At 34.7% G+C, this 20989-nt stretch overlaps 1 protein-coding gene across 20 annotated transcripts in view; it reads right to left on the bottom strand.

Annotated features, from left to right (window-relative positions):
- NRXN1 (neurexin 1) overlaps positions 1–20989 on the bottom strand; it is a 1020679-nt gene that overhangs the window by 900195 nt on the left and 99495 nt on the right. For 15 of the 20 annotated variants that reach the window (XM_064494502.1, XM_031466987.2, XM_064494491.1 and 12 more), the window contains one exon: positions 19997–20026. The exons of the other annotated variants lie outside the window; for them this stretch is intronic. In XM_064494502.1, coding sequence (XP_064350572.1) covers positions 19997–20026 — 30 coding nt within the window. The remainder of the gene's footprint in view (positions 1–19996; positions 20027–20989) is intronic. 20 annotated transcript variants of the gene reach the window in all.

Raw genomic sequence — 20989 nt, 5'->3', positions numbered from 1 at the left:
AAAGCAAATGTGGGATTTTTGTAGACAGATTGAAAATTATTTCCTAATATAGATGACTCAAAGAAATACTTGTCAGAGAGTTAAGACTTCTGAATGCAGACACAGCTTGAAAAAAGAAGAAGATGATGTATTTTCTGTGAAGCATTTGCCAAAGGACTATTCAGCAGAGACATAAATAATTAAAATTAAACTACATCCACCAAAATAAATGAACCATATTCTGAAGCAACAGGTTGACTTTTAATCCTGATTTTTCACATACTTCCAAGCCCACAAAATTCAAGCATCTGCAGCAAATCTCCACATTAATACTTCGAATTAATAGGAATTCCACTGTAATTTCAGAAGTGCTCATTGCTGGAATCTCTGATGCAGTACAACTGAAATGCTTTTTAGATAAAACTGATTCCAGCAACAACATTACATGCTTTGACAATGACAAACAAAACAAGGTGGAATGGGTCTTTAAAGGTGGGTCTTTGTACTACACTGTGTTTACTTAAATCCCAGGGCTCCCCTCTGCCTCCATTCAAGGTTTTGCTGTTTACTTCCTTCCCAGCCAGTATTAGCAGACGTGGTTCCTGCTTCCCCTGAGTTTATGTTTCTGTGTAAGTCCAGCCCTGTAAAGTAAAAATATTACCAAAAAGGAAATTTTTTAAAAAAAATACCAAAAAGAAAACCTTTAAAAAAGAAAAAAGGTAGAAATTATATCAAAGTCCTCTTTGAAGAGACGCTGAGTTTGTTTCTTCTAATTTTTTGCAGGATGTATTAAAAGAAATCTGTGGAAAGGCTGAGAAGAGAAAGGTGACAGGAGACCACACAAATCACTTCTATGTTCTTGTTTACAGCATTTTTGCTTGACATAACCCCATGTAGGTGATGTTATAGAAGCTTTGATATCTGGCAGAATTAAGTCAAATATATGAACTACAGTTTAAGAGGCATAAATGTCAGCTCTCTAAAGCCTTCCACCTCAAAGCAATCAGTAAGAGTTTTTAAACACACACTATAGCAGTGTATTAGGTGCCATGGGAAATACAGAAGATGTTCTATGATATTATACACACAGGAGGTATTTTAAAAATATATAATAACTGAAAGGATGAGATATAAAAGCTACGAGTAGGAAACTTTTTTGTGTAAATAAAGCACCTAATCATAAATTAATCAGAAAATTAGGCAATCTAGAGGAACATGATGCTATAAAGGGAAGATAGCAATATAAATAAAGGAAATAGCATGGCTCCATGGCTACTGACAAGGAGCTCAATCTTTATGAACCTCCAGAAATGCCCTTGAGTGACGGGGATCAGCCTAAGGGACTACTGTCTACAAAACAAGTTGGACAATGCTGGATTTGTAAATGAATGATGGTATCCAATTTTTTAAATCCCCAACCCCCACCATATCCCATATAGCAGTACACTCCAATTCCCCAATGGAAGATGAAATATCTGAGAACCTATTCTTTAAAGACAGCAGCTGTAAAAGCCTAATTATGTACTTGGGATCAGCATCCAGTTGAGGATATTAGGTCTAAGTTAGTTTTACTTGTTTCATAATAAATTGTATTTGTCGCTATCAAATAATCAAACCCTCGGCTTAAGGAAATAAACATTTAGCAGAGATAGCATTTCAGGTGCAAAGGAGGGTATAAGGAAGAAAACAGAATTGGAAATGAGTATGGTTTACTCAAGACAGAGTGAAGAAACCTACTTGCTAGGAGTATTACAGATAAAATTATTGGATAAATAAGGCTCCTAAAGTTACTACAATAATGTGGGTGAGCCTAGAATTCATGTAACAGGTGATGGAGAACAACTGCATGTTTCTGAGCAAGGGAATTCCATGACACCATGTAAGTTAGAGAGGGTGAGACTGAAAGAAGAGAAACCATCTGCAGCAGCTGGGAGGAATAAAACAGTGTAGGGATGATGTGATGAGGGATTAGGTGGGATCGCTGGAGCTAGAAAGGAAAGAGACATTTTTCCTAAGAACCTAAAGGAGTGAACACCCACTGAGTCACCTCCTTCAAGTCTCTTCTCAAATGTCATACTACAAACGAGGGTGTTCTCTGACAAACTTATGTAAAAATTACACCTCTGTCTCTCATCTGTGCACTCCCCGTGTTCCATTCACTGGTTTTATTTTTTACTTTTCTCCATAAAATGTGTCGCCATCTGACATACTATATATTTTCTTATTTATTCCTTTAATGCTTTTCCCCACCATTAAAATGTAGGTACCATGGCCTTATTCTGCTTATTTCCCAGTTCCCCTGAGCCCATAGGAAGGGGTTTCATAAAATTTTAGTTGCATCTTGAATGAATATCTAATAAAGAAAACAAAGATGTGAAAACATTATGTTTTCCATGTTCCTTATCTGAGATTCTAATACGAAATTAACATGCAAGAAATAGTTTCAAAAAAAAAAAAAAAGAGAGAAACAATTCCATTAAGGAACTTCAAATAAATTTTATGTTCTTAAAAGGGAAGTTCAACAACAGTTCAATACAACACTAAGAAGAAACTGCAATTTGGATCACTGGACCAAACAGCATTTGTATCACTAAACCAAACTACATTTGGACCACTAGACCAACAATTTGTACCAAAACAGATCAAACCACAAACCAAAGAAACTTCCCACAGTCCACATATCCTCTGGTAAGTGTGAGTTATGATACACTATTCCTAATTTATATTCATGAAACTGTCTTCTTTCAGGATTTCAAAGTGTTCAAAGAATGTTTTCATCTGTCATTATAATATGCATGGCAGATAGAAGATGAAGACACTAAGGTGTTAAGCAACCTCCCAGATGCTTTCACAACCAGATCCATGGATAGAGGATTACTTGCTTTAGTACTAACCCAGAATTTAGCTGCAAAATGATGTGACTCTCCAAAGGCAAGTTAGAGCCATTAGGTTCAAGAAATAAGAATATATTATTTTCTTTCCGTGGAAGAGACTAACCTCAACTGACCACTAAGGTGGATGATTTTATTAGATCATGACAAATCTTAAATATCATTTACTTACTCATCGGTATCAACAAGCCTTCCACCAGATGGGCAAGACAAAGAAAAAGTTTATTCTCAGCAATATTCATTATACTAAAACATTTACCCATTTTGCTTGTAAGAAAGACAAGTAAAAATAGACATACACACAAACACACACAAGAATGCTGAATCACATTCTGAGTTTAGAATGGAATAAGAATAAAACCAAGTTTTCTCAGGAACAAAAGGGGAGGGGGTGGCATAAATGTTAGAGTACTAGATCTACATACAAACGGTAAACGGAAGATTTTTTTTACTCTAAACCAAATTTCATTTTAGCTCCCTTTGAAAATACTGCCAAACAACTTAACATCAGTTAATTTTGCTTTCTAATAAATTTGTGAGACAGCACCGGATTTACTGAAAAATAATACATCTTCCTATAATTCAGGAGTACTGGCCACCCTTCAAAAACCGATGCACACTGTAGCCTGAAGGAGTTTTGAATCTAGTTTTTCACATTTGACCCCTCCTTTCTTTTCTCAATTATTATCGTAATAGTTTAGGGCCCATCACCTTTTACCTGAACTGTTTTTACAAACTCCTAACTCATTTACCTTCCTCTAATTATCTCACCCTTTTTCAACATCATAATTTGTGATCCACTCTGATATTAAGATGTCTTCCTAAAGTAGGGCTTTGATAATGGCACCCTCCATTCTTTGGAGATATACTGATGGCTAAATAAATTTCTAAATCTAGGGTCATAAACCGGATATCTAAAGCGCCAGGTAAGAAATATCAATGTGTGAATCTGCTGAAGGGCACACAATAGGGAGTTACAGAGACTGGAGATATGGAGAGTGCATACCCTGCCCTAACGCATTCAAATTCTGTTAAAAATAACTACATCTATGGGCCAGAATGCCACCAGCTCCTTGACTCTAAACCTCCCTTCTAGCCATACCTGTGCTTCAACCACATCATGTCATGCTAGGCATGATGCTGTTTCAATATTTTTGATCGTACTGTTCTTTCTTCCAAGTGCTCCATTTCCTATTAAGTCTATCCTCATTCCTCATCTCTTCCAGTTCAAATACTACATCTTCCAGGAACTTTCTCCAGTTCTTCTAGTAAGAATTAATTTCTTGTTTTCCTGCGTGCTCACTACATTTTATTTTCTACATAAATATAAACATGGCATATATATTTATGTTTCATGAAGGGCTTTGCACAGAACCTTACACACTGAGTGCACTGAATAAGTATATTTATTGACATGAAAGAAAAAGTGAATTATTCAAATACTTATCACTACTAAATATAAATAACTATCCCACTATTACTGTATAATTTAGACAGAGTGTATTACATGTATAGGCAAGGCATTTGACAAATATTTTACATTATATTTTGAAATACATGGAGAAATACAACCTGGCTAATAGTACAGAGTCAAAGCTGGCTGAATGGTATACAGTGAATTCAGATCAATTTAACAGTGGCTATTGAAATGTGACCTCTAGTAGCATTTTGATGACTGTGTTCTCTCCTACAATTTTATCCGATTTTTTAAAAAAATCAAGTGGATATAAATCATAACTGTAGATGTCACAAGGATGGAATAACAGGTCAAGATTCAAAATAGTTGCCTGGTTGTATCCATGAACTAAAATGGAAATTAGGATATTTTTCCCTCCATTTCCTCTCCACCCCTACTTTGTCTTCATTACTCCCTGCTGTCTTGATCTACCTTGAGACTTAGGATATGAGCCTAAGAGTCAGTCTTAACTCGAGTCTTGCCCTGAATCCCACGTCTAATCAATCAACAAGTTCTGTTAACCCAACTCCTTAGGAAAACAGCAAATCTATTCTCTTTCCTATCTCGCATGCTAAAACAAAACTGTAAACCCTGGATGTCTTTCTTTGACTAAATCACAGTTGCTTTGTCATTTTATTATTTGTAACTTTGCATTCCTCAAATCTGTTCTTGTGCCAGAGGACTTCCTAAAAAGCAAATTTTATCTTTTCCTTGAGGCTCTTCATCATCATGACCCTTATCTGTTCTCCAGTTGTATCTTTTAGGTTCCTCTTTTGCATTCATGTTCAATTGTTTCCAATTCTTAGAATCACCACTTCTCTACCATATCTTCATGACTCTACTTACATTTTTCTTTTGTTTTATTGTTTCTACACCCTAAAAATGTCCACATCCTAATCCCCAGAACTTCTTGGGGATACAAGTTACATGGTAAAGGCAATTAAGGTTGCAAATAAAATTATGTTTGCTAATCAGCTGACCTTAGGGTAGGAAGAATATCCTGGATTATCCAGGTGGGCCCAGTGAAATCACAAATTCCTTATAAGGGGAAAAGAGAAACAGAAGAGAGTCCAAGGGAAATATGACCACAGAAGAATGGTCAGAGGTATGCAAAGTTGCAGACTTTGAAGGTGGGGGAAAGAGGTCACAACTGTAGCTTTTTTCCAGCTTCAAAAAGCTGGAAAAGGAAGAAAGTGGATTATCCTCTAGACGCTTTAGAAAAGAACACAGCCTTGCTGACACATTGGGTTGAGCCCAGGGAGGCCCATGTTGGACTTCTGATGTATAGAAATACAAAATAATACATTTGTGTTAAGATGTTAAATTTATGGGACTCATTATGGCATAAACAGAAAACACATGTACTGCCCAACCATGTCAATCTAGTGAACAGCCAATCATTCTCCAAGACTCAGCCAATGAGGAATGTTTGTCCCTGGTAAATAATTTCTGTCATAAAGCTTTTAACTATTGATTAAAGTTACATGTAAAAATGTTTTTTTTAACCTATTACTGAGCTCTACATCTCTGTAGGACAGATACCTTGCCTTATACCATACTTTAGTTTTGTATTTCTAGCATTATGCATAGAACATTGAGTAGATATTTAATTTATTTTCAATGATTAAAGGTAGAATTGAATACAGTTATGTTTCATGCTTTGAAATAGGCTCACAACATGAACTGTTGAGTAGAGAGAATAAGAAGGCTGACTTATGAGTATGTGAAAAAACTTAGAAGTTTCAACTTAGAAGTTTCAACTAACTGAATGTTCAGTATGAGGAAACAAAATGATAACAGTGATCAAAATTACAAAACAAAAATAACAAACAAAACACACACATACATAGCCTTGATTGTAGGTGACTATAGGCATCATTATTTACGGAACCAGAGAATGCTTCTACTTTACTGTGCCCTGTTCAGACATCTGGGGGTACTGTGATTAATTCTGGAATTGACTTTAAGAAATAACTCTGACAATTAAATAAGAGTATGTTCAGACCAGAAGGAGGAAGCACTTCAACACTGTGAAGAATGGATTTAAAAATCAAGGTTATCAATTTTAGAAAAGAAAAAATTGGGTTTAGATATGAGGGTGAGGGATGTATTTATAGAATTTTATTTTTTTTAATGTGGATGAGGAATTAGAATGTGTTTAGCTTCAGATAAATTGAAAACACAGAGCACAGCAGACTGGAGAAACTCAATAAATATCTTAGGAAGCAACAATAACAACATGCAAATGGCTAACTGGCAGTGATTTCAGGAGGCAGATTTTGATTCAAATAAAGGAAAAGCTCTAAAAATTAAAACTCTCCTTAAAAAGACTATGAGGTAGCAAGTACACCCTCCTTCTGAACATGTAAACAGAGTTTGGATCTTCACCCAACACAGAAAAAGCAGAAGAGTTTGCTAAATAAGCATTTTGACTAGGAGACTTCCAAAGTTTTAGTCAAATTTATGATTCCATTATTTGTTAAGTCCTTTTCCATTCTGAAACAATTACTGTGATTCTGATTTTAGTGAATTTCACCATTACCTTGGCTTAAGATACATTACCATATATTTCCTGACTCCTAATAAATTATTATGAACTTAAATGTTATCTCTGGGTCCAAAGTATCAACAGACCTACCAGGTTACATGAATCATATCCCCCTACCCCACTAAGCTTCATTTATTCTCTCATGATTATCACTCTCTCAAAATTTTCACATAATTTCTAACTCTCCAAAACACACCTGGGAAGGGAATTCAAGGACAGGAAGAAATAATGATTTTTTTTCCCCACTGTATAATCTCCTTTAATGAAGAAAAGCAATTAAGCAAAACAAGTCAAAAGCAAGATGAGCTTTTTCTTACTGAGCCATCTAGAACAAAAGGCTTATCTGATTTATGCTAAAACTAGTTCATTTTAAACAGAATCTTAATACCCTAATCAAGGAAATTAAAAAATAAATTAAAGGAAAACATTTTGCCTTTGTTATTCAGATGCAAAAAAGATGACAATTATTTCCTGATCAGCATTCTTAGGCTCACTTCAAACATTACTTTTTTTGAGTGAAAAGTAGTATTAGTCACTATAAAATGAAATGTAAGGGATGTACCATAAAAAAATTTTTTCAAAATTCTTCTACTCTCCCGTCTCCCCGTATTTCCTTTCTCAACATCTGTGAATCATATTTAAACTCATACTTTAAAATGCATATACAAAAGATAAATGCCTTTGACCTTTAAAAAACATGTTTCCTTCATGTAGTTTGTGATTTTAAAAGTTACCTTTTATTTTCTTTAAAAATTACTTAATTTTCTTTGAATCATCCATCGGCAATTGACACCCCGTACTCTGTTACATGTCTACTATTGAGCATTCACTATCCTCTAAAAACATATTGTACATTTTACTGATGTAATTCTCAAAACTAAAAGAGGTGACTTTTATGGTCTTCATTTTAAATGAAGATCAGAGAAGCCAAATAACTTTTCCAAAGACACACAGTGAATCTAGGGTCTAAACGGAGGTGTACTCAACTCCAGTCTCCAGGATTTTTGGCTATCTGCTTTGCAGTAAGATTTACTGAGTATCTACCATGTTACCAAGTTCTATCCTCAATACAAAACTGAAAATAACAAAACTCCTGCCTCCAAGGATCTCACATTCTAAGAGCAATGACTGACTAATGCAATTCTGCAGGAAAATTTTATTATACAGATAAATGGTCCTAAGGACAGAATAAATCCACCATGTCTAGTTTGAGGTGGGAGGGATAGCATATACAAAGATTGAATGTATGCTGCTAGTGTAGCTAGTCTCTCGGATAAACAATAAGGTTGTTTCCTTGAGTGGATTCTGCCTCCTTCTTGACTCATCACCAGCCATGCCAATGTGCCTAGATCTCAGTAAGGTTCACTCAAGGGCTGGACAATCCTATCTGATATGTCTCATTCACACTGAAAAGCACTTGCCTAGTTGTCTAGTGTCTCATTTCATCGGATCCCTTTTTAAGAATAAATTAGTTAAAACTATACGGCACTTTTATATACTGTGTGTTAATTTTTCTTTTTTCTACAGGACAGGGCTACTGAGAGATTTATTTTTGGCAAGGAAGTAACTTTTGGTGTCCCCTCAAATCACGTGAAGCATTAAGCATGTATGTCCAGAGCTCTGCTAGCTCCTGAAGCTGCCCGCTCAGGCTGCTATCATTACTCTTCCACATCTTTTCTACCCAGGGAGATAATGTCTTGCTGTCATACATGATCGTCTCCCCTCGTTCCCACCCCCGGGAGCTTGGCTTTCTCACCTTCAGCACTCCTCTCCCTGCTTTTGCTTATACTCACACTATTCCTTAACCAAAATCCTTTTGTAGATCTTAAAAAATCTAATAGTATAATTCCCTATAATTCCTATGCCTGTGACTGTCACTTCTGCATGTCTCATAAGTATATTACCTCTTCTTTTTTAATAGACTCCAGAGACCAAATTTACACCCCCTAGAGTATGACCTTTATAGAAATGACATATTCCTGTATTATTTAACACCTCTTTCACCACAGTCTCCACTAAAAAGAAAAAAAAAAAACCCATTATAATCAACTTTTTCCATTGTATAGAGAGATATTTGTGGCATAGTTTTTATGTGAGCTCAGCATTTCCTCTTCAGCTTTGTCTGGATCTCTTTACCATGGTCTATTATAGATAATGATCTTAAAATATATTACAAATATCCATGGGTGGGCTTCACATCAAAAGTTTAAATGTTGCCATATATTCAATTTGAGTTTTGTTCTTTCCTTTTTTTGAAGCACATATCTGAACTCTACACAATGGAAGTTTTAATGACCTGTACCACAAGGTTGCAAAGAGCACAGTGATATCTTTACTTGGGTAAAACCCAATTGTTCAGTTTCAAGGATAAAAGGTAGACTTAACTGAATAACCATATCTCCTTTTCCAGTCTTTTCATAATGGACTAAGGACAAACTTCTCTTAAAGCAAAATAATAATTATTTTTTATTAGTAAGGAAATCTTTCAACAGAGAAGCAATATGAGTTGAATTAACAAGTTACACAGTTCCCCTGCAAGGGAAAACAAAAAACAAAAAAACCTTTCATCACCATGAAGATCAAATCCTCACGTCTTAGAGGACAAAAGCCAATTAGCTGAGTTGGTAACACTCTGCATAAAATGGCTGTACTTTGGAAACATCTTAGGGAGTTGAGGGGGCTTTTTAAGGTACAGGATTACAATCGACCTTAGACATATTGAACAAAAGTATCTGTTAGGGTCCCTGAAGATGTGTATTTTTCTAAAATGTGCCCCAGGTGACTGGGCGTGGGGAGGTGGAGGAGAGCTGGGCAGACTACCTGAGAACCCTTGGGTCAGAACAACGATACTGAGGTCAAAGTGTGCAACAGTGTCTGAGAACTGTTCAGATGTAACAGGGAAATAAGCTGCTTGACTAGTCTTCTTACACAGTGGTCCTCCTTCAAGAGGACATTCTTCTAACTAGGGAATGACAGATTTGAAGGATTTGAAGAAAAAAGAAACAGTGACTTTGCCTAATTGGTCATGGCAATACTCCTTACAAATAATGAGAGGGCAAATGCTCAAACTGTCCTCACATTCATTAGTCCAAGTTTTGGTTTTCTTTTGGAGCAACTGGCTTCCATCTCTTTCCATCGCACTGAATGACTCCTAATTTCACCCAGTCTTCACACAAAAAATGCCACTGGTCACAGCAAATACAGATGGGTCAGAGCAAACTCAACCGCACTGCCAGGGAAGCAATTCAGATTGTATGCCCTGCTCACTGCCAGTCAGATAATGCATCCTTTCATTCAAACAAATAATCTCTGGAAAGACAGTCATAACAAGGCCATTCTATAATTCTTTTAAGTCAGCACAGCATCAAAAATATCTGTTAAGTAAGTTTAGCAGAAGATTTCTAGCGTATTTTGCCACTAACAAGCTGCAAAAAAAATTATGGTTAGCTTGCGAACGAGGATTTCCCTGTGAGCTGAAATCACAGTTGGCCAATTTGGGGGATTTCCATCCCTCTGACAGCACGTTAGCCCAAACTAAATTTGATTGTTTCCTAGAATGGAGTAATTTAATTTTCTCCAAGTGTCTACTGACTTTATAATGCCAGAGCCAGAAGATGACATGGAAAACTGGGTCAGTTGGCCAGGTAATTCAGGCCAAAAAATAAAACATTGCTTAGAAACTTCTTCTAACACATGAGTCATTTTAATTTCCTGAATTACCTTATCTATTTGTCTCAGTAGTCTGATTTTTCTAGTCTCTATCTGGGCTATGCAATAAAAAAAGTCTTTAAGGTGAAAAGAAATATTATTCTCAGTTCCTAGCTCTGGTAGCATCCCTGCACTATTTTACTTGGTTGAAAAACACTAATAATAACTGGAGATTATTTCAAATGCTACTGTTCTGAATGAGCTAACACATGGTCACAGACACAGGGCAATTCACAGGCAAACAAGCCAAGCAGAAAAGAGAAAACTGTATTTAGTCAAAACACATTTTATATAAATAGATACAATTTGAATGTGTAAAGATATGTCCATAAAATTGGTTAACTATTATCATCCTCATGTTTATATTTCTTAATGTCAAAAATCTTGAAAATATCCATTCTGAAAAGGTATGGCTTTACACCATGTGTAGCAGTCTCACTGATGATTTAATAATGACTAAGACTGAATGAAATTATTCCCATTCTTTCTAGAGAGAATTCTCCCTCTCTCTCTCTTTTTTCCTCCTTCTCTCCTTCCATCTCCATTGCTAACGCTATTTCTACTTAAAGGACAAATAATAAGACATTCATTTCATGGAAAATAGGGTTTCAGGCACTGCAGTTTCGTTGTTGCTTTTTAATTCAGAGATTTCCTACCACTGTAACTCTTGAACTCAGGCTCCACAGTTTAGGACAGCTGGCTGCAGATCTAAACCACTTGATAAATCATCTAGTTGAACACATGATCATTTATCCCTGGGCTGGGAAAAAGTCAAAGGCCCTTTGGGTGTACATAACTATTTGAGGAACTTAGAAGACTGAATCTATTTCTTTTAATATGAGAAGCACCAGATAAGTTACATGAACATAAAGTACAAAGGGACCCACTTCATTCTTTGAAACTTCCCTTCTGTCACAAATTACTTAAAAAGTACTTTCTGAAAGTCACAATGAATCAAGCTAGTCAGAAGCCAAACTTTCAGGAGCCTCTTCCTGTTACCTATATACACGCAGAGACATACAAAGATGAATTATCATCTCCTTCTTAAAGAAACATTCTTTTAAAACTGATTATTAAAGGAATTTTAAAGGAAAGTCTTGACCATCAGTGGCTGATGGAGTGGTTTTTAAAACCGTTTCAAATTCTCCGAGACCACTTAAACTGGGCAGAGAATGAGGAAGCTCAAAAAAGGGTCAAGTCTGAATCCTCCTCACTCCCAGTTGAAGGAGAAAAATTCTGGTTTTATCAGCCTTATTTGTTTGTCCTTCATTGGAGATTTACCTTGAAGCAAAAAGGAAAAAGAAATTTGAAAATCAGTGTATTATGTAAAATATTATACTATTTATTATGTAATAATAATATGTAAAATTTAAAACATAGTATCCAGAGTAAAATCTAAAAGGGAATTTTATAAACCTGCTTAACCAGTCAGGCAATCATTAAACAAGTATTCCTGAATACCTACTTGTGCCAACCACTGTTCCAAGGGCTCTTGAGATACCTCAAGGCAGGGCAGACATCTCTACCCTTTTATATTTTGGTGGAAGGAAGACAGACAATAAACAGTAAACAAAATAAATGAAAAAAATTGAAGTGTATTAAAAGATAACAAGTGTTAAGGAAGAGAAACTAGACTGAGGTAAGAAGAGCTCAGGAGAGGAGCAAATTGTAGTATTAGGTAGGATGGTCTCTTGAGACTCAGGTGCCATTCGAACAAATCTCGAAGGATATGACAATATAACCAATTATTTAAGTGTCTCAAAGTAATTACGCTTTTTTTTTTCCTACAAAGATACCTATCTAAGAAGAGAAGTCCCCAATTATCTTTTCTTTCAAAATCTAGTCTTCAGGTGACTAAGTGGTTAGTATAAGCTCAACTCACATATCACTCCATGAAGTCACTAATGAGACAAAATACTAATTCACAGAAAAAGTTTTCTCTAGATGGTACTTCCAATCCATGAGAAAATATTTATCTCCCTGCCCTCTTCAGCCCTAAAATTTGCATCTAAGAAGCAGCAGTTCCCTCTGAACTCCTAGGTTTGTTCAAAGGGAAGGTAAGTCCATTTCAGCTTCATCATTGTGTGCAAGTGAAATGTGAATGCATGAAGAGTTACAGAAATATCTAAATACTTCTGATTGAGTAGGACTAACCTTTCATGCTTTATTGTACTAATGTTCTCTGAACTATGGACTATCAAGACACTGATGTCTAGTTAGCTGTAACTGAAAACCACCACAGAACCATAAATTATAGGGTATTCATGTGATGGGCAGAAGATACTACAAAATTAATAATTAAAAAAAAAACACCTTTGGCAGATTACAGATCATTAGCCTTCAAATGTATTTAATCCAAAGATATACAGTATGTTTTATTTTATTATCACCATTGATAAAAACCATCTTTTAATTAAGTGCTTCTGCAATTTGTCATAGCAATATCCTTGAGAGTGCAGTATTTTTATTAGCTCATAATACAGATCATAAGATTTAGATATGTGAGGCTAAATTATCTGTCTAAGGTCAGTAAAGAGCAAATACAGGATTGAAACCCAGGTCTTATGTCTACATGTCCTGTACCCATCACACTATACTGCTTCCTTGTTATAAGGGAGAGTTTTAATCCCCTGAAATGAAACCTTCAAATTGAGAAATAATAGCATATTATATAATACTCTATGATTGGTTTCCTTCACACTGCTTCAAAATTTATTTTATAAGAATAAGAAGACAAAACTGTTTCATGATTATTAGTGTGTAAGTGGAAGAAAGTCTTTAAAGTCTCCTTAAAGTTGGTTACTCTGTATCAGTTATTTTAGTTCAAAGTCTCCACAGTTTTGCCTAACATAATGAGAAATACCTCCTATTATGCCTAATAATTAAGGATGTCAGTTTTTTTCAGGATGGTCTACAATGTTCTTTCCTGTTCCAAAATGCTATGATTCCAATAAAGATTCAAATCTCTTTAGTATATGAGCTAAGCACACTGGGTAATCATAATTCTTTAAAACCACCTGCCAACACAATTTAAGAAATACCCTCTTACAAGCCTAAATGTGTTGATGGTGGTTAAAAAAAAAAACCTACATTAACAAAAATATATTTCAAAATGGATAAACAAGATAAAATCACTATTTTGGAAAAAGGAATAATTCTTTTAAAATCCAATGTGCCATAACTTAAAGGTTTTGCTGTTTGTGATCTATCTCAGCAAAGCATCTGAATTTATATTTGTACTGTCTCATTCTTTAAACTGTTAGACTGTGGAGAGTCCTTTCCATGCTCTTCTCTGAGGATCAATTAATCCACAACAAGTCTCACAAAATCCTTGTTTAGCTTACCAGTTATTCAATATCATAACTGTTTACAGACTGCAAAGGAGAAACTTCTCATCACAGAGCCAAACATGCAGAGATAAAAAGAAGCTGGGACTTTCATTAGTAATAAATATAATGATAAAACTGATTAAACTGCAGTAAGAGATAATATCTATTTACTCTTTAAATGGCTTTTCTTAATTGCACTCAGAACTGATGGGCATGTAGGCTAAAGAAGAACGGCAAAATAAACATCAAATTCTGAACAGTCACATAGACTTCTACGTATATCCTATTGATGAAGTAGACATTTAATGTCCAATTTCATGAAGTTACATTCTGGTCCTTCCATGTTCTGTGGCTGTGAGAGAGGAGCACCCAGTACTGCAACGTAGAAGTCATAACAGATAAACCAAAATAAACTATGTCCTGGCTTGCAGATGTACCACACACAGGCATTTCAATACAGTTAAGACTGTCAACATTCACAAGTGTTTCTGAACAGTGCAGAATAGTTAATATTTTGAAGCTAAATGAAGAAGTACCATTTAAGAAACCATACAAAAGAAGAGAAATGTGGTATTTTCAAAATCAGATTAGTTCTATGTCAGAAACCACTGCAAAATATATTTCAGAGTCATAAAACAAATACACATCAAGATGCTGGTCACTGGAACTGTGCACTTTACAGACAAATTAACTACATAGCAACACAAGAGTTGAAAGATGGTAACAAAAAATCATGGAAATAAAAGAAAATGTGTAAGAATACTAAATACTTTATTTTCCCCTAAAGATTAATAATATCAAATCTATTTTAAGACTAAGTATATTATTAGTTGTGGTTTGACATTACAGATAAAATTTTAAAATATATAATCTTAGATATTGCTTATCAATTAGTTGAGTGGAATCAATTATATCTAGGTATTAACACAATTGATTATGAGAAAAAAATCTGTGTTTATTTTCCTCTTAAATTATTCTCCTTTAATATCTTCATTGTCACTAGTAAAGTTTAGGCACTTTCAAAATGTATAATTGTATGTCTGACAGCTGTAATACCTTGGCTTTTAAGTAACATGAGAAACCTGGATAATCAGACAATAGACATTTGAAAGACTCAAATGGACATTTATTTTGCAAATATGTTGTAGAATTTATGAATGTAAGGAATAGCAAATATGTTTGTATCATAAGATGAGACTTAAATTTTGGCTTTTTAGAAAGCTTACAATCCTAACCCAATTTAAAACAGGTCTTACAGTACATCACGATTGATACAGTTAAAAAAAAAAAAAGGAACTCATGGCATGGAAGCCACATAAGATAGCTTAACACCAGATCTGAATTTCAGGAAAAGTCCTGTATGTGTTATCACATGAATAGCAGAATTTAGAAAACAAAATTTGATTATTTGCCACTGTGACAGTGAATCACCTTAAAATTTTTCAAAACCTTTAAACACAAAAATACACTGACTTTATTTCCTTACAGGGCCATTGCTGTGCATAGGCTAAAGGCAAACAAACTCAAGCGATATTAGAAAGATGCTGTACTAGGAAGAATTACTGCAGCTTCAAGAAGAATATGAATGATAGGAACTATTCAGAAGCTTAGAGACAGAGAGAATTCAATATAATCTGTTGCTACAATCCTTTTTGTTATTTGAATAAGCTTCCTCTTCCTTTTCCACCCCCTACTATGGTGACTCCAAACGTTCCCTGTCTTCCTCTGTATCTACCTTTTCCAACATGCCCTCCCCCAACACACACATACATAAATCATGAGAATGGCAAATTCAAGATAAAATAAGAATAATATTCTGGAAATATAATGGTCAAAAAGAAAGACAAGCTTCCTGCCCTCATGGAGCTTACAGTCTACTAGGAAAAGTTGACATTAAATATAACCAATCACATAAATATATACAACTATAGATTTTTACGATGGAAAATACAGGCCTCCAATCGAAGTACAACATTTAAGTGACAATTATTGACCTGTACTCCTGAGCTATTAACCAGTAACTTTTTTGGATTTGTAGTATAACTAACTTCCTTTGACATTTTCTGATTCAAAAGGTCATACATTTCTCTCAAATATTAGAGTAAAATACAAATAAATAATTGCTGGAATGAAGTGACCACATAAATATACACAGAAAAAACAAAAATAAACTAAATTCCCAGGCAAATAGATCAATCGAAATTCTAATTAGAGTAAAGAATAAAATTAGTATGATCAATGGTCCTAGCAATGTCATTGACAAATTTCAAGCCTAAAAAGAAAGCAAACACAATTTCACAAAAACCATTTGAATCCATCAAGCCACAACCACAAGAAGTAAGGCTGGTCCTGAATACCATCTTCCTTCAGCTATCGCAGAGAAAGCAAAGTTTATTCCTAACTGTAATCAGTTAAAGGTGATGCATCTTTGTTTAGAAAACATGAAAATAAATCCAAATAACTACTCTAAGTTTGGAAGAGAATGACCAAGTGAAACTGTGAGGCATGATGGCCTACAGAAAGAGTAAAAAAACTTCCATTTCATTCATTATGATTCTGCCAGCACAAAGCCTTAACACGTCTCCAGATGACTTTCTGTTTTTGTCATGTACATGTAAGGAATTCTGCAGTTTCCAAACCCCTGAAGAATTAATTAGGGAGTATGAAAAGATCCATACCAACTCTGTCAGGATACATCACAAAGTGACACCAGTGGTCACCTCTAGAGAGTCTGGGGAGGAGGATGAAGAAGGTTATCCATCAGAAGAAATGTTTTGTTTTTTTTGTTTTTGTTTTTGTTTAACTGTACATTTTTTAATGAAATTTATTTTCTATCATTGAATATTTAAAAATTTAGAAAATACTTAAGAATCCATATAGAAGAAATCAAAATGATAGCAATAATGTTCTTGAACCTAGTTTTGCTTCTGGATTCAAAAAAGAAAGACTTTAATCTACAAATGTTCATTCCAGAGCACCTGAATTCACTACTCTTAAAGAAAAAAGTGGTGTCAAGAAAAATGCTCCAGGATTACATTTTGATGGAAAGATCTGAGAAGCATGAATCTACAATGCAAATCAGTTATTTTAGAGTGGATAGGTTTATCGCATATTTTGTGCACAACTAGGATTTAACCTGATAAAGGGAGCTACATTGCAGTTTCTGGATATTTTTTGGCTCCTCCAACAGGTGGCACAAGGCAAGGATCCCTTCCTAAGGGACACTGATTCATGTTATCTTTATCTTTTCTGAAAGCTGACACTGATCACACTTTTCACCACTCTCACAGCACTTCCATTCCCGTCATTTAAACTAACCTATCCACATGTTTTCATGCCATATTACACTGACAATCTTTCAATCTGGATGACATCATAGTCAAGATTGTATTTTTTGCTCTAGAATGCAGATTTGTTGAACTAATTTGCAATTAATAAAGACATATAAATCACATTTCTCATTTATATATATATATATATATAATTAACCAACATGTAAAGGTGATCACTCTGACTTGCAAAATACTCAAGTCCATCTTAAAGTCTTCTTTACCCATTTAACATCAAAAGACATCTTGGTTCCGTTAACAGAAGAAGAATGTGAAGGAAAAACCAACTTCCTGTCCTGTGTAGTTTCGTGCAGATTGAAGAATAAAATTTGATGAAAACCGGTGAAGTAAAAATATGTTTGACACACATGCCAACAGAAAACATTTAAGACTGACATAATAAAACTGAATAAAGTTAAGTGACACAACATTAATTACAGCAAAATAAATCATCAGCTAAGTATAAACATGAATTATTCCATATGTAGAGCTAAATGGTTATATTCTTAGAATATTATTTTTCAGAGTTACTTTTTACAACATAATGAATATATGTGAAAAATACATTTAGAAAGTTTGTGTACACACATGCATTCATACAAATACACATATACAAACACATATACATTAACTTCACTCAGCCAGTAAAATAAAATACAAATACAATGCCCTCTACGCCATCCTGAGTCCTACACTAAGGAGCGTGGTGGAAAACGCCCACTGAAGAAAGGGAAATTGCCCTCAAAAAAAGTTTAGAAAGCATCCCAACTGGTGCACAAAATCTATAAAAGAATTGATACGTACTGTCATCTGCATAGTTGCTAAAAAGGCTTAAAATAAGATTAAATTGTATTATTGGAAATGGTTGACCAAAACACAAACTGCAATAGCATATGTTCTCCTTTTATTGGCTCAAATTATCCAAACAACATTTGTTTCTAAAGCTCTATTTCACACATTTAAAACTTTGATATAATTTCTTACTTATTGCTCCGCTCATGTTCAGGTGCTTTTTCAAGCAGAAAAGTTTCCCTGCTAGACGACACAAATGTAAAGGCGCAGAAGTGTGAGCTTTGGTCCCAATTCGCCAGAGTAATGTTCAGAGCAAAAGAAAGATTCAGAGAATTCAAGGGGACACATTCCTGTGTTTAAAATAACCAAAACACAAAAACCAAAATAAAACAAAACTAGAGACCAAGGGCACGTTCACTAGTACATAGCTAAAAATGGTTAATTTAAAGGCTATGATGCATGTTTACCACAGCTGCATATCATCTACTTCCTTTTAATGAAAACACTAAACGCAATGTGGATGGTTCTAAATGGCAAACTAAGCATGCTTTTAAATTTGGCGCCAACACGTCAAAGAGTACACATGCCTGACTCAGAAATGTATACCTGTTTGATAACGTTCTTAAGACAAAGTTAGTACGCACAAAAGAAAGAACAGAGTTGTCTTGCTCCTCCGTCTTTCACCGCACCGCACTGCCTTTTCAGATTATCATGGAGTCAATGTGTATATATGACATCTAGCAGACCACAAGCTGATAAGCCCACAGCGGTACCATTTCAATGCTGCACATGCTTAAACTTACATCCCAAGGCGGAATGGCTGGGGCAGGCGTGCTCCAGAGTTAAATGTTTGAAGATGATATATCTATGGTGGCTACACTCATCATTTAACTACCATTAAACGATACTGCAAAAGCTGACACTGTATCTTGTAACTAATTTCTAAACACACTAATTATATAAGCAGCTAAGACGAGGAAAGGAATCACTCTAAAGAGCAAGAAAAAAAGGAGGGAAACATTTTGATGGATTTTTCTTACCTTAAATTCATAAAATATTCATTAACACTCATACCTACCTCCCAGCGCCCATTACTAATGCCAAAAAGTCTAAATATATTTGCATAACTTAGACACACTGTAATTCATATAGATGATATTAAGAAGAAATAAAATAATGTAATACCTTTACTTTTACCTATGGAGTTGATGAAATGGTTCCATGAAGAAAGGGTTTCCATACAAAAAGAATAAAGAGGAGAGAAACAACAATAAGAATTATGAATATATGTAAATGCACTATTCTTTGAAAATTAAACAAGACAAGAAAGTATAAATAAGGGTTTGAAAACAAATGGAGGTACCATCAGTACACGTTAAGAAATCTGCCTTTTTTAGGGCAATACATGCAAGGAAATTGGAAAGCCCATGCTCACTTTAAAAGATTACACAGAAAGAAGATACACAATGGCTATGGGTAGAAAAAGTATTGATTTTGTAGAACACTATATTCTGCATTCAAGAAGCCAGAAGCCAAAGATGTCTGCATGTTCCCAAACTGCCATGCATGAGTGAAAAATGGAGTCTTTTTGGTGCAATAGGTTAAACTGAATATCTTCTTTCAAATAATAACTTCTGATAGTTCTCGGTTTTTCTTTAGTATAACTACGCTTATGCTGATAAATATATGGAAGCTTTCAATCACAAGTTCTTATGTCTCATTTATTTGTAAATATTATAGTGCATAGAATGAAGGAAAATAAAAGTCAAAAGAGCAAACCAATAACAAACCAACAAATAAAGGGAGAAAAACACATGAAAAAAAAAATGTGAACAAAAGTTACGTATTTAATTTGCAGCCAGATTATTTGCAAGCATTTGCCCATCCTTTGCTGTGATGGTTTGAAAGCAGCTACAGAACAAGGAAACACTGAAAGCGGAGTGGAAAAGGAACAGAGCCCATACCTTGGTCGCCCATCATCAGGTGCGCCAGACCTTGAAGGGAAACAAGAGCACAGTCAGCAATAAACAAGGGAGCATGGAAAGGCAGGGTTGTCACAGTGACAAAAATGTTCAGTGACAGACATCTTGTTTCCTATGAGACATGCCTGTATCACAGAGGCAAATCAAAAAGCATTCTTTCAACTCCTGATCAGAATGCTTTCAGGCAAAGAGCTACAGAACTGCAATTTAAACACTTGCACATGTTGCACTGTGTATTTCTTCTATGTATCAGTTGGAACAATCAAGAGCATAAGAGCATGACTTAAAATTCAACCAATCCCTTAAATATTGCATCTGCCCTTCATGCCCTTTGATGAGACTGTTTTGAACACTGCCCCAACAGGGCTTGCCATTCTTGGGTGATGAAATTATATTTTAAAAACCCAAAGGAATACCTGAAACATGGGCTGGGTCTGATCTTTTTCCCCTCATCAAAAAATGAGAAGTTTCATAGTTAAATGAAAAAAAATCCTCAGTCACACTGAAATGATAATGCAGAAATGTCTCCTTGTCTGATACATGTAGCAAATGACTGTTTTTCAAATACAAAAAAAATCATCAGACATGCAATTGTAAAGTTAGAATCTACTACAGAGTAATGTTTTTAATAAACAATGGATCACCTTTGAATAAGCTTAAGTAATTTTCCATAAATAACAATATTATTTAGCACTTTACTTAAACATTACTTAAATACTAAACTATGAGTTAATGAGTATATTTAAGATATAATTTCATCAAAGAAGTTTTCTGAAAGAATACTGAATTCCCTTTGTTTACTTATATTATTTTTTAACTTTTGCTTCACAATTAATTTCAGGTTAAAAGATCACTCCTTTTCTAAATACTGCCAATGTCCTTTAAAAAAATTCTTTCACTATCCAAGAAGATATGTTTTACTAAAAGGCATTAATTCCTAGTTCTTTACTCTAAATTCAGAAATAAAACTACTCA

This window comes from Camelus dromedarius, chromosome 15 (genome assembly GCF_036321535.1).
Source record: "Camelus dromedarius isolate mCamDro1 chromosome 15, mCamDro1.pat, whole genome shotgun sequence".
NCBI lineage: Eukaryota > Metazoa > Chordata > Mammalia > Artiodactyla > Camelidae > Camelus > Camelus dromedarius.
The sequence above is the reverse complement of the archived record's forward strand: the minus strand, read 5'-3'. Positions and strand labels throughout refer to the sequence as shown.